Source organism: Marmota flaviventris, chromosome 19 (assembly GCF_047511675.1).
Source record: "Marmota flaviventris isolate mMarFla1 chromosome 19, mMarFla1.hap1, whole genome shotgun sequence".
Taxonomy (NCBI): Eukaryota; Metazoa; Chordata; class Mammalia; order Rodentia; family Sciuridae; genus Marmota; species Marmota flaviventris.
Window position 1 is genome coordinate 7,753,417 of NC_092516.1, and position 14,071 is coordinate 7,767,487.

Here is a 14,071-nt window from a genome sequence, read left to right on the forward strand (position 1 = left end):
CTCTTTATCTAGCTGTTTGAAACCATAGTAGTTTCCTGTGGCTGTCATAACAAATAACCACAAACTGATTGACTTAAAATGCTAGAAGCTGGGCATAGTGATGCAAACTTATAATCCCAGCAACTCGTGAGGCTCAGGCAGAAGGATCAAAAGTTCAAAGCCAGTCTAAGCAACTTACTAAGTTGTCTCTAAATTTAAAAAAAAGTGGGGCGGGGGCAGAGGGGCATCTTGGGGCTATGGCTCAGTGATTAAGCATCCCTGGGTTCAAACCTTGGTACAAAAAAACCAATAGAAATTCTTTCTTGCTCTCTGGAAGCCAAAAGTCTAAAATCAAGGTGTTGGCAGGGTTGTGCTTTCTGAAATCTGTTCCATGTCCTTGCCTTGGCTTCTGTTGTTGCTGGAAGTCTATGTTGTCCCTTAGCTTTTAGACACATCTCTCTAGTTTCTCCTGCTGGTGTCATATGGCCTTCTACTCAATGTGTTATTTATCTTCTCATTACTTTATTTATTCCAGGCCCTTGTGCAAACTGGATAAGTACTCTACCACTGCGTTACATCCCCAGTCCCGCTTCTCCTCGTGAAAGGACACCAGTCATATTTGATTAGGGCCCACCCAGTGACTTCATCTTAATTTGCTGACATCTGCAGAGACATATTTCCAAAAAGGGCACATCAAAGATACTAGGGGTTAGATCTCAAATCTGTCTTTTAAGGCACACAATTCAACAATAATGAAACTTGTACAAGTTCTAAACTCTTAGAACTCCCACCACCACTTTCAGTACACAACACACTTCCTACATCACAAAGAAAATTGAGTTTCCCTCCCACGCATTCCCCAGCCTTCTACAGGTTCTCTCACCACTGTAACTTCACCCAGCTACCATCACCAGTGACTTCTGTGCAACACCCTCTGAGTGTTTGGGGTGTTCACCCAGCTTATGCATGCCCATGAAGCCTTCTAAGAAACAGGCCAGAGAACATGGGGCTTTCTTCCAAAGCTGCCTCAGTGGACTTTGCTCTTTTTCCTTTTCCCAGCAGTGCCATTCCCCAGAGCTTATTCAAGGCCTGGTCCTATCTGTCTTCCTCCTCCTGTGATCTTGGCCTCCCTGGTTGCTTCAGTTTCCATCTCAATGGGTGACTTGCAAACACCTCTCCTGTACAGAAGGCCTCTCAAGCTGTTGATGGAGATAGAAGTCAACTTCTTTCATGCATCTCTTAGGTGTTTTAAAAAGAAACCTAAACCTCCACAAATCCAAAACTTAACTGAAATTTTCTTGTACCCCTACTTTTTTCTGCCTCACATCTCCCTGCAAAAGCTGACTGTTGGCACCTATGAAATATACCTGTCCTGGTCCTGATGCCCAGAACAGAGACTTGGAAAAGACTTGCCATTTCCCACCTCCCTGCCTTGTAATTTGATACCCGATTCTTCCAGTTTTACCCCCAGATCCTCTGACACATCTGTGGTTTCTCACTCCGTTGACTCTTCCCTCATCCAAGCTCCTGTCCCCTCTTTCCTGAAGAGCAGTACAACTCTCTCAACTCAAGCTGCTGAGTCCTCATGGGCCTACCCCACTATGTTCCCCCATGGTGGAATTGTAAGCCATCACTCCTCACTTCTACCTCCCCACCCTGCTTCACTCTTAGGATAAGCATGGAATTCCCTTATCTCGCTCCAATGCCCCCAAGGCCAAGGCTCCATCTGAATCTCACATCACACTCTTCCATACTCCAAAACCTGCCAAAGTCTGCAACATTCCAGCACTGCACCCACTGCTATTTGCATTGCAGAACTTCACTTATTCTTCTGCTCAGTTAAGGTGTTGATACTTAAGATGGTAGTGACTTGGTGGCCTCATCTTCAAGGCATGTGCACACCCACCCAGCTCCTCTGAAGCTTGCACCATCTTTCCTGAGCCCCTCCACACACACAGGAAGCTTTACAAGGGCCACACCTGCTTTACTGGTCAGTCTATCCCTGGTGCCAAGTATATATTGTAATTTTTCTTGAAAAATAAATATGGCTAAGTTCCTAAGTGATTATAACAATTTTAGATGAGATTTTTAGATTTAGAAAATTCAAATGTATTATTGCAAAACTAGTTCATAAAGTATACGTCTAGTGTTTCCAAGTGGCACAAGAAAAATTTTAGAATCTCAAAAGAAAAATTTATTGGGCCATGACCAGTTCATATTCATGCATTTCAGGTGTAACTGGAGATTACTGGTAAGCCCAGCAGAACTGAGAATATACATATTTATACCCTACACTTCTTAGAAAATAAAAAAATAAGGATATAAGATGTACATTCCATTAACTGTCAAAGCAGTGACCTTATTACATGTCATGGAGCCTTTGGGAGAACCATTGTACTCTTGGGAGAATGAGAGTAAACATGGTACATCACTGCTAGTACTATTCCCAAAACACCCTTGACCTCTCAGGTACTAGTGTCTGAAATTTGCTCACGAATCTTGAGGAAATAGCCCTGACCTGCCCATTTTTGGAGGTAGTATTATTGGAAGCCAGTCTTTATCAGGGAGTGCTTGCTAGCATCAGGCAACACTGTGAATTTGTAGCCACACTCCTTGATTAGCTCACCATTGTGTCACAATGCTGGTTATCTTCTGCTGGATTAGCTCAGCCAGAGGCAAGGTAACAGTTTCTTAATAGATCTTTTAATTGATATCATTGCCATGAATCAGGCAGAAATTCCTGAAGTAACTGCCACTATCCACAATATGGAATTTTACCTCTTCCCCTACATAGGGTGAGCATGTGCCAGACACTCACGTTGAGAGGTCCTTCCAGGTCACTTCCCTGTGCTGGCACCCAACGCGGCCAATTCTGGCTATTGGCTGGGAAACTGGAGAAGTGACTGTGTTTAACAAGCAGGACAAGGAGCAGCATGCAGTGCCCCCAACACACACTGCAGATATCACCATTCTCAGGTGGAGCACCAGTGGGAGCTGCCTTGTGTCTGGGGACAGGGTAAGTGCATAGTCGTCTACATCCCTCACTATACTCTTACAGACGTGGCGAAGGATAGTAAAAGACCAAATTATTTGAAGTATAATTCCCTAAATTCAACTGATATTGTTGGATGTAATTGGAAGTTTTATTTTATATTTGAAGCAAGGCTTGAAATTTTCATTCTTTAGATCTCGTTCTATGGCAAAGGTATGTCTGTAATGTTCTAAATGAACTTCAGAAAATTGTATTCATACAGATGGAGTGAATGTCCCAGATACTGTCACTTTTATGATACTCAGGAGTCCCTTATTTCCAAGGACATGCTCCTCAGTTACCCAGGAGTCCCTAGTCCTGCTCACGTAGCTTAGATACAGGTGCTCTAGGTGTTGGCATGCAACAATTTTTTTTTTCCCCAAAGCTGCAGCCTGGAAATCCAAAATGCTGTGATTCTAATCATGTTTAGGAACCTGGTCACACTGTCAGCCAGGAGATTATTACACTAATAAAGAAAAGTCTCTAGCCAAGTGCAGTGCCACATGCCTGAATCCCTGTTACTCAGGAGACTGAGGCAAGAGGATCACAAATTTGAGGTCAGCCTGGACAACTTGGCGACACCCTGTCTTAAAATTTAAAAGAGCCAGAAGTGTAACTCAGTGGTAGAGGAATTGCCCGGCATGCACAAGACTCTGGGTTCAGTCCCTTGGACCACAAAAATAGAGCATGAGAGAAAGATCTGTAAAGTCAGTTATGGGAAGATTACATGAAGAACAGAGCAGATGAGCATCTTGGAAGATGCTACATGGGATGCGTCAAGCACCTTGGTGCTCCGCTCTGTGGAGGGGGCTTTGTGCAGGAGAAGGAGCATTTTTGTTTCTCTCCTTTCTTGCATTGTTTCCTCGCTGTGCAAGCATTATTCTTTTGACTTTTTTTGTTTGTTTTGTTTTTTAATATTTATTTTTTAGGTGTAGATGGACACAACACAATGCCTTTATTTTTATGTGGTGCTGAGGATTGAATCTGGGTCCCGCCCGTGCTAGGCGAGCGCTCTACCACTGAGCTACAATCCCAGCCCATAACATTTTTTTTTTTTTTAAGAATTATTAACAAGGGCTGTGGCTGTGGCTCAGTAGTAGAGCGCTTGCTTAGCATGTGTGAGGCACTCAGTTCGATCCTAAGCACCACATATAAATAAATAAATGTATTATGTTTATCTACAATTTAAAAAAATTATAGATGAACCAAGTAGTCTTTTTCTTTTTCTTAAAACTATCAGTCAAGAATAATCACTTTGATAATAGGTACTGTTCATATTATTTGTATACTCATGTTACACACTGTTTTAGATCTTGCAGAGCTTAAGCTGCTTTTAAAGCTGACTTGATTTGAAAATCCTGTTCTTTCTACAATAAAGGTGATGTCAGCCAGCATTTGGCGATGTTGGAGTTGGTACTGATTGAAAGGAGGGTGGGGAGAAGAGTTGGCACCTGTTAGAATATCTACTTGCCTTGAGCTGGAAAACCCCTTGGGGGGGTGCTGGGCATTGAAGTGAAAGTGCAAATGGAGTACCTCCATTTGGCAGAGCTTGGCTTGAACCCTCCAGGTACCACATCCACCTGGACAAATTCTGATTGTCGTCTCCTTGCACACTTAGACTTGTCTAGCATCTGCCTGTGCCATTGATCTGATAATTGATAATTTCAAAATTGAACATACATCATACCTCACCAGATCTTGGTTTCTAATGCCATTCTCAATAAAAGAAGTGAGGGCTTTTTGGAGAAATGACTAATTCTAGGGCTGGAACAGGAAAATGAACCCAGAGAATCTTGGAGTGCCAGAAAGTCAAGAAGTACTTCTAACCGCTCCATGATAGGACCTGTCAAAGGGACACAGGACCCAACTGAAAAAGCTCCTAGTGGTTAAATCTAGACCAGTTTGAGCAAAAAATAAGCAATCCAAAGTAGGAAAATATCCTTGAGTCCATGCTGATGTAGATTTGTGATTAAATGGTAGAGCAGAAACAAACCACATGTTGAAGAATCCCAAATAATTTGTGGAGACACTCTGCCTTAAGAAGGCAAAACATGGCTCTGCACCCCTTGAGTGAGGGCTGCATGAGGTGGACATACCACCTCCCCCAGGCTGCTGAGGTTAGCTCCCATGGTTATGAGCCCTGTTGACTGTGTGTGATATGAGGGCACTCCCCCAAAACCCACAGCCCCCATCTAGTCATAGGGAAACCTAAAACGGATCCCAGCAGAGGGGCATCCTATGCCATACCTGAATGACAGGATCATCAACCAGCAAGGAATGTCTGAGAAACTCACTCCAAGAGGAGGTGTGAGGACCAAACATTATGGGATCCTAGGCGAGCTTTAAAAAAAAAAGCAATAGGGAAAGCTGCGGAGATCTAAAGTATGGGTGTTAGTTAATAGCAACATAATGGTATTTATTAATTAATTCTGTGAAATGTGCTATACTAATAATAGGGGTGTCTGGATGTCATATGTGGGGATTTTTTACATTATCTGTGTGGTCTTGGAATAACTCAATCTACTCAAATTGTTTGTTGTAAAAACTGAACATATTTCAGTTGGTAGCTCTAGAATGAGTCAGGAGAAGATGCAGAGAAAAGTTTCTGCTTCTTTAAACACTTGAATAGTTTGAAATTTTCATGGAGCCCATACAGTAGTTTTGTAATTTCTTTGGGTAAGGAACTTGCCTGTGTTCTGCTCTGCCATTTGCCTTCTGCCGGTCACTGTTCAAGACAGTTTTGTTCACGTGCTGTTGGCCTTTTGCAGCTTGGTGTCCTGCTCCTCTGGAGGTTGGATCAAAGGGGTCGAGTCCAAGGCACGCCCCTGCTGAAGCACGAATATGGAAAGCACCTCACTCATTGCATTTTCCGGCTCCCCCCACCCGGCGAGTAAGTGTGAGGCTCCTACTAGACCTTGTCTTCCTCCTGGGTGAGTGTGTGGCTCCTGACCCTGAGTGCCTATTACTGCAGGATTCCTGATCACCCTGTTATGTCTGCCTTTAGGGACCTGGTTCAGTTGGCAAAGGCAGCAGTGAGTGGCGATGAGAAAGCCTTGGACATGTTTAACTGGAGAAAAAGCGGCTTTGGAAGTTTCCCGAAGATGGGGTCTCAAGAGGGCCTATCGTTCTTTGTCAGTCTGATGGATGGTGAGAAACTGCAATTGTAATTCTAGGATTCAATGTTTTAGGGGTGTCTGGCAAGGATTGTAAGCTGATGGTGGTACTTTGGGGTGAAATAATGAAAGCTGGGCACACCTGTATTGGGGTGCTGCATTGCACCAGTTGATTCTCTGAGAACACTGTGCTCTCTTCTGGCAGAGATGAGACAAGCTTAATTTGTGTTGAAGGGTTTTCATAAGCTTTTAATCAACAGTTTCTGCATAGCACCAGAGGCATTGGTTTTGAAAATACTATTGTGGTTTTTAAATGCTGTCTGTTATTCAGTCTACATAGTTACCAAGCACCTTGCTAGGAGCTAGAGTGAGGCCTGAGCAGAACAGGGCTGGGCTTTGCTTCTGTCTGGCAGCCACAGCCAGCCCTCATGGGTGGTCAGTGTTAAGCACCATCTATTGATTCCAATACAACTCCTCCTCAGTGTGAGCAAGGATATAGCCATCCCAGCCAAGACTGAAGCCTAAATAGGGGAGTCTGAGAGTCACACCTGGCTGTACTGTTTCTCTTGTTGGAAGAGGCCCAGGAGATGAGAGATACACAGGTTGACTGACTTGAGGGGGAGGGAACATATTAATTAATTTCACCAAATAGCCTGACCATGATGTGAATAAGAGGACTGTGGGGTTTGTAAACTTAGAAGGTAAAGAGATGGAGCTGATGGAGAGGGGGAAATCAAAGAAGTCTTAGAAGGGACATCTGAGTGGGCACAGCACAGTGAGATGGCAGGGAGGGGATACCTGAGGGGGTGCATAAGGGTAAGGGTCCCTCAGGAAGAAGAGTCTAGAAGTGGAGTGGGACAAGGCACATCAAGGGAAATATATGCTGGTCACTTGGAAGCGGAAGCCTGCCAAGCCCAGAAGGAGCCTATCTCTGGAGGGATGCAGATTCCCACCTGTCCACCAGGAGCTGTGGTATTCCATGGACCTCTACTTCCCTGTATGGCAGATAGTAATTACATTAATTTTTATCTCATGATTACCTGTAAAAGTGCATAATATCAAACCTACCATACACGTGTTTCACAATACTAGTCATTGTTACCATTAGCCTAGATGACCTTGAACTCTTTAGTGCAGTGAGAACCCAAGTCATCTATTTGGAGTGAGGTAAGAGACCAGGAGGATAAGAAATGCTCTCAGCAAAACTGAGCCAGAGAGCCCTGTGTGCTCTCAAGGGACCTCTCACACCAAGCTCAGATACCCAAGAGGGAACAGAGGAGAAGAGGCACATGGATAAGCTGGCCAGTGTTGGTACAGCAGCCATGGCAGGGCCAGAGCAGGGGAAGTCCAGGTTGGGGAAAAGGGGGCACTGTGGTTTAGCTGACAGAAAGAATTGAGGAGGATGAGACCAGCGCCCAGTAAGACAGCAGATAGCACATCAGCAGTGCGGGCCTGGAAGGACAGGGAGAAGGGTCGTCATTTAGGGCCTTGGTTTAGAAGATGCAGGTGCTTCTCAAGATAGTGAACAAGATGATAAAAGATTTAGGAGCCTGCAGAATCAGAGGGATCAGCAATGCAGATGCTAAAAATACCCCAAGAGAGTGGTGAAGAAGATTGACAGCCCAGCTCAAGCAGACCTGATTCAGCAGAGGACCAAGGACAGTCCTGATCTAGATAGGCCTGAACCAGTAGTACAGAGACTTTCTGAGATGGTAGCCACAAGATTATGTACAAATGCTTAATTTTAAATTCTTAAATTGAAGTTGTTTTATTTTGAAATATTCTTAAGTAGATAGAAATGGCTGCTCATGAGTGTCGTGGAAACAGACTTATCAGAAGTCCCAGCATAGTGACTCACCTCTGTCCCTAGGGACAGTTCACTACGTGGATGAGAAAGGCAAGACCTCCCAGGTGGCATCCACAGACAGCTCCATCCAGATGCTGTTCTACATTGAGAAGAGGGAGGCACTGGCAGTGGTCACAGAGAACCTTCTGTTGTTCCTGTTCATGGTGACACCTGAGGGCGAAGCTAATGAGGTGATGAAGGTAGGTAGGAGAGCGGGGTCCAGGGGCACCTGACTGCCTGCCATGTTGAGGAGCTGGGGGCTGGATTCTCCTGCCTACTCTGCCCTTTCTTTCTTGGTTAGCAAGACTGAAACAGCTGTCATCTTGGTTCCGGGGCAGCTAAACTATTTCATGTCACTTTTTATCATCATAGGACAGTTTGCACTTTGGTGAGGGAAATGGAAGGTTTTCTGATACTTCTGGGCATATGTGGGGACGGTTGCGGGAGCCCAGGCTATGCCCTTCTTTTTTTGTTGTTCCCCTGGTACCAGGGATTGAACCCAGGGGTGCTTAACCCACTGAGCCATGTCCCCTGCTCTATTATATATTTTATTTAGAGACAGGGTCTCTCTGAGTTGCTTAGGACCTTGCTAAGTTGCTGAGGCTGCCTTCGAACTTACAATCCTCCTGCCTCAGCCTCCTGAGCCACTGGGATTACAGTGTAGCCACTGTGCCAGGCCAGGCTGCCCCTCTGAAGTGGTTAACTCAAAGCCCATGGACTTCAGGTATGGCAAGAATAATACCACTCACCTTGTAGCACCTCATTCAACTTCTACAACAGTTAGGTGGGACATGGGATATTGCCCCCATTTTCCATCCATGTCCAGGAAAAGAGCTTTGAGGAGACTTGCTCAATGTCTGAAAGACCAGATGGTTATCACCTGGTATATGTGGACTGTGCTCTATACCACAGTCTTTCACATCTGTGGTTTGCCCAGGCGTTGGTTTACCCAATGTGTGTGTGTTACTTGGGGAGGAGTATTTTTATGTGGTTCCTGAAAGACACCATTGTATCCATGAAGGACAGAGCATGGGATGCTAGCTCTGGAGTCATCCCTGCAGGCAAAGGTAGCAGCTTTCATGTGCTTCTGTATAAGGTTGCTCAACCACCAAGTGCAGCTCACTGAGGGTGCTGTTGCCTACCATCCTCCTGGTAGTTTGTTGACTTAGACTGTAGAAACTCATCCTCCTTGGATAACACTGAACTCTAAACATATTCCTGTAGATTACAGAGTTAATTATTTTGTAAGTCAATCTGAGTTTGGTCATGCTGTAACAGCAGCTGAGAATGTGGTTACTAAGCCATGTGGATGTGGGGTCTTAGTCAGCCAGGGCCACCCTAACATCCAACCACAAATTTTATGGCCTAATGTCAGATATTTCTCATTTGTAGTCTAGGCCAGTTCTGGGTTGGAAGTCCCAGATCAAGGATGTAGTCAACTCATGTCCTGGTGAGGGCTGTCTACCTGGCTTGCAGACAGCCCTCTCTTACTTGACCCTCACATGGAGGCAGGGCAGAGCAGGGTAGAGAGCATGTTGGAGGTTAGGGTGAGCACCACAGTCCTATTAGATGAGGCCCCAATTGCCCCACCCACCCTAAGGTGTCCAACATTAATGCTTCCTAAAGGCTCTGTCTGCAGATAGAGTCACATTGGTGTTTAGGGCTCCAGCACGTGAACTTTAGGGAGAGAGAATTCAGTCTGTAGCACCTGGCTTCAGGTGCTCTGCTCAGCTACTGAACTGGCTGGCAGGCCCTGAACAAGTTTGTCTCTGCAAAATGGGGATAGTAAGACTAGCCAGGAAGGTGTGGTTGAGACTGAGCAAGGAATACCCAGCTCAACTTGATAATCACTTGGTAAGAGATTCCTGCCATGCAGCATGCATTAGGTGGCCATCATTTCACAGATGAGTCATTGTTTGCTTTAGCCTCTCCATACTAAAAACCAAAGATACCTCTCAGTTGTCATCATTTGCCCTGTGTTTCCTCCACTGAGTGAATCTCAGTGAAATCACTGAAGACCAGATTCTAACCTAACAGCGTCTCAGCAGGAGCCATGTGCTTTTCTCGGGTTGCTTTTTTTCTTGTACAGGTGAAGCTAAGTGGGAAAAGGGGTCGCCAGGCAGACATCGCTTTGATTGAGGGCAGTCTTCTCGTGACAGCCACAGGGGAAGCAGTTCTCAGGTGAGAGCTTGTCTTTTCTGCGCGCACTTCTGGAAAATCCTGTCAGGAACAGACTTTTAAGTAGACTTTTCCTGGAGAGAAGAATACATAAAGAAAATTTAGCTGGGCACAATCATACACGCCTAATAATCCCAGCAACTTGGGAGGATGAGATAGGAAGATTGCAAATTCAAATCCAGCTTCTGCAACAGCAAGGCACTTGCAATGTAGTGAGACCCTGTATCTAAATAAGATATATAAAAAGGGCTAAGGATGTTGCTCAATGGTTAAGCACCCCTGGGTTCAATTCCTAGTACCAAAAAGAAAGAAAATATACATGTTATAGTGGCCCCAGAAGTCCCCACCAGCCATCACTGTTCTCCCTGCAGTTTCCACCCTAGTAGGTAGTACAGCCCCAATGTCTGTCCCTGCTCAGATGTTTGGATTTTGTTGTTTGTTTGAACCAGGGGTGCTTAACCACTGAGCCACATCCCTAGCCCTTTTTTAATTTTTATTTTGAGACAGGGTCTCACTAAGTTGTTCAGGGCATCACTAATTATTTTGTTTTATTGAGTCAGGATCTCATTGTGTGGCCCAGGCTAATCTTCAACTCCTGGGTTCAAGCAGTCCTCCTGCCTCGGCCCTGTCTTACTTAACTTTGCATAAATGGAATTATGCATTTTTGGTCTCCTTTGTCTTTCCATTTTAACCAACATGATGTTCAGAGCCTTTCTCATGTTGCCATATGTAGTTGGGGTTCTGTGTTCTTTTTGCGCTAATGTCATACACTAACAAATTGCTCTCTTTAATTATAAACAGAGTGTAAGATAGTCCTAAAAGTAACATTAGCTCTCTATACCAGAGTCTGAAGAGTGCATCTCTTTCCTGATCTTAAGTGTTCTGCACAGGTTCAGCAGCCCTGAGAGCAGAGGCAGAAGCTACTAACAAGGCCCCTCTATGGGCTATCTTATTTCTATTGTAGATTCTGGGACTTGGAACGAGGAGAGAATTACATACTGTGTCCAGAGGAGACGTTTGGCTTTGAAAAAGGAGAGAATATAAATTGTGTATGTTACTGTAAAGCCAAAGGTGAGGCTTCCTGGAAGAAATAGAACAGCTCCCAACATGATGCTCAGTCTGCAAGCTAATTATGGTGAAATTCAGGGGGCTATTCACAGAATAGTAAACCAGTCCTAAATATCATCAGTCAAGGATCAGCAAGTGACAAACTGACTGCATGCACGTGTTCCCTCCTGAGCCCCATGAGACAGGACTGTGTGTGCGCACACACACACACAGAAGGGATGGGAGGTGAGCCACGGTGACGTTTGGTCCATGCCTTCTTGTGCTCACCAGTGTTGGAGCAAAGAGTCTGGGAGCCACTGGACCCAGGGAGAGGCTGATGCTTCAGAGAAGAGGGTTGGAATCTGGAATGCTTCTCAGTTAGCATTCACCTTATTCTCACTTGTAGGTCTTCTGGCAGCTGGTACTGATAAAGGGCGAGTAGCCATGTGGAGAAAAGTACCAGGCTCCTGGAGCAGTCGAGGGGTAGAGGGCAAGGACATGTGGACCCTTCAAACCCCTACTGAGCTTGAGGGAAGCATCACACAGATAAAGGTAAGCTCTGCAGGAGGATTTTATGCACTTATTCTCTGCTGCACAAAAATGGAGGGAGCAATCAGCTTTGAACCTAGTTTCATCAGTTACATGAGTTAAAACTACATAAATATAGCAATAACAAAAAAAATTTAAAGAGCTTTTGGATTTCAGAATTGCAGATAAGAGATTGTGGACCTATGTTTATACCTATCCACCTATCCTTCTGTCTTTACGTACATATATACCTATATGTTAAAAAGAGCTTTACTGAAACATAATTTGCATAATCAAATTATTTTTAGTATATTCACAGAGTTCTGCAGCCATCACAATGAATCTTAAAACATTTTATCACCCTAAAAAGAAACTCATGTACACTGCCTGTTTCTCTTTCTTCCAGCCCTAGTAATAGAATTTTTTTTTTTTTGGTGGTGGTGGTGCTGCTGCTGGAGATTAAATCCAGGGTCTCAGCCCTATTTATTTTGAGATAAGGTCCCACTAAGTTGCCCAGGCTGGCTTTGAAGTTTGTGATCCTCCTGCCTTGGCCTCCTGAGTAGCTGGAATTATAGGCATGGCCACCACACCTGACAAGTGATCCACTTTCTGTCTCTGGGTTTTCCTCTTTGGGACAGTTCTTCAAAGTGGAATCATATAACATGAGGTCTCTTGTGACTGGTTTTGCTCACTGAGCACCAGGCTTTCCAGGTTCATCTGCACTGAAGCAGGCGTCGGTACTCCCTCCCTTTAGTGCCGAGTAGTACTGTGCTGTGTGGATGGGCCAGCTTAGCTTTTCATCAGCTTATGGGCACTGGGGGCTGCTGTAAGTAATGCTGCTGTGAATGTCTGCATGGCTTTCATTTCTTATGGGCATTTGTTTCTTTTTTAAAATCACCATTGTTCATTTGATGTTCTCTGTTTGCTAAGACGTGATCCTTGCACCTTCTTGTTCTTCACAGGCATGACTCATGGCAGCACATGTATTGTGGCAACTACTTTGCAATCTTCCCAAGCCCAACATCTGAACCACTCACGGCTCTTTTTTTCCTTATATATGAGTTATATTCTTTTCTTCAGTGGTTCTTAATTTTTTGTTGAAAACTGAACATTTTAGATAGATTTGAAAGCTTAATATGAAGTTAGGAAACTGACATTTCACATCACCAGAGGAAAGGTGAAATTCTTATCAATTCATAGAAAATAAATATCCCTATGTCATAATCAGAAAAGCAAATTTCTAAAGATGCCCTGCTACACAGAAGTGGAGACATAAGCTAAGTTTTTTTTTTTTGTTTTTTGTTTTTTTTTTTAATATTTATTTTTTAGTTGTAGTTGGACACAATACCTTTATGTGGTGCTGAGGATCAAACCCAGGGCTTTGCACGTGCTAGATGAGCGTTATACCACTGAGCCACAACCCCAGCCCCTTAAGTTATTTAAAGAATAAGAAAAGGTTCTTGGAAAATGGTTTGCAGATCCTTGTATGGAATGTTTATATGTTCCTCTGGTGTATCTCTGCTTTATTCACACATCTGTTCTTTTTCTTCTAACACGGGACTGAAGTGGGGCTCCAGGAAGAACCTGCTGGCAGTGAATAATGTCAGCTCTGTGGCAATCCTTAGTGAGCAGGCCATGTCATCGCACTTCCATCAGCAAGTGGCTGCCATTCAAGTCTCTCCAACCTCAGTCAATGTGTCTTTCTTGTCCACTGGGGCAACACACAGCCTGCGCACAGACATGCACATCAGTGGAGTGTTCGCCACCAAGGTGACTGCTGAGATTGACCCACAGTGTCTGTCATGAGGGGTCTTCAGTGTAGACGAAAAATGTGCTCAGTTGTTGGGGTAATCAAGATAGCGAGGATCCTGGATGGCAGCTTGGACTATCCCCAATTCCATCCTGGATTATCTTATTTCCTGAATCTTCATGTTCATCATTTAAGAAAAAAGTAAAAACTCAGGTATTTTCCATAACATGAAAGTCAGTTCTAAGCCATGTATGTGGAGGATTCAGTGAACTGATGATAGCCTGACAGCCTGGCACCCTCAGCGATAGAGGAGGAGGAAGAGGCCAGGCTTGGGGAAGTGTCAGCAGCATCTACACCTCCATCCCCTGACCTTTGCTTTTGGATACCCACATTCTCTTTAGGATGCTGTGGCTGTCTGGAATGGAAAGCAGGTGGTGATCTTTGAGCCTTCTGGAGCCGTGTTACGGAATGCAGGTGGGAATCCTCACATACCCACAGAGGGGACCACCACCTAAAGAGAGGGAAGTGGTCAGGGCTGACATGGTGGTTGACAAGAACCCATGTCAGCTCTTAAACCTGTGCCTGTGTTTCTGAAGCCA

General features: G+C 44.6%; 1 protein-coding gene across 8 annotated transcripts in view; it reads left to right on the forward strand.

Moving 5' to 3' along the window:
- The window catches only part of Ift140 (intraflagellar transport 140), a 74,863-nt gene that overhangs the window by 2,232 nt on the left and 58,560 nt on the right, over positions 1 to 14,071 (forward strand). For 7 of the 8 annotated variants that reach the window (XM_027940500.3, XM_027940501.2, XM_071605429.1 and 4 more), the window contains exons 3-11: positions 2,774 to 2,995; positions 5,779 to 5,900; positions 6,015 to 6,157; positions 7,994 to 8,169; positions 10,059 to 10,150; positions 11,112 to 11,218; positions 11,601 to 11,746; positions 13,289 to 13,492; positions 13,874 to 13,946. In XM_027940500.3, coding sequence (XP_027796301.2) covers positions 2,774 to 2,995; positions 5,779 to 5,900; positions 6,015 to 6,157; positions 7,994 to 8,169; positions 10,059 to 10,150; positions 11,112 to 11,218; positions 11,601 to 11,746; positions 13,289 to 13,492; positions 13,874 to 13,946 — 1,285 coding nt within the window. The remainder of the gene's footprint in view (positions 1 to 2,773; positions 2,996 to 5,778; positions 5,901 to 6,014; positions 6,158 to 7,993; positions 8,170 to 10,058; positions 10,151 to 11,111; positions 11,219 to 11,600; positions 11,747 to 13,288; positions 13,493 to 13,873; positions 13,947 to 14,071) is intronic. The other variant, XM_027940497.3, reaches the window with a different exon arrangement.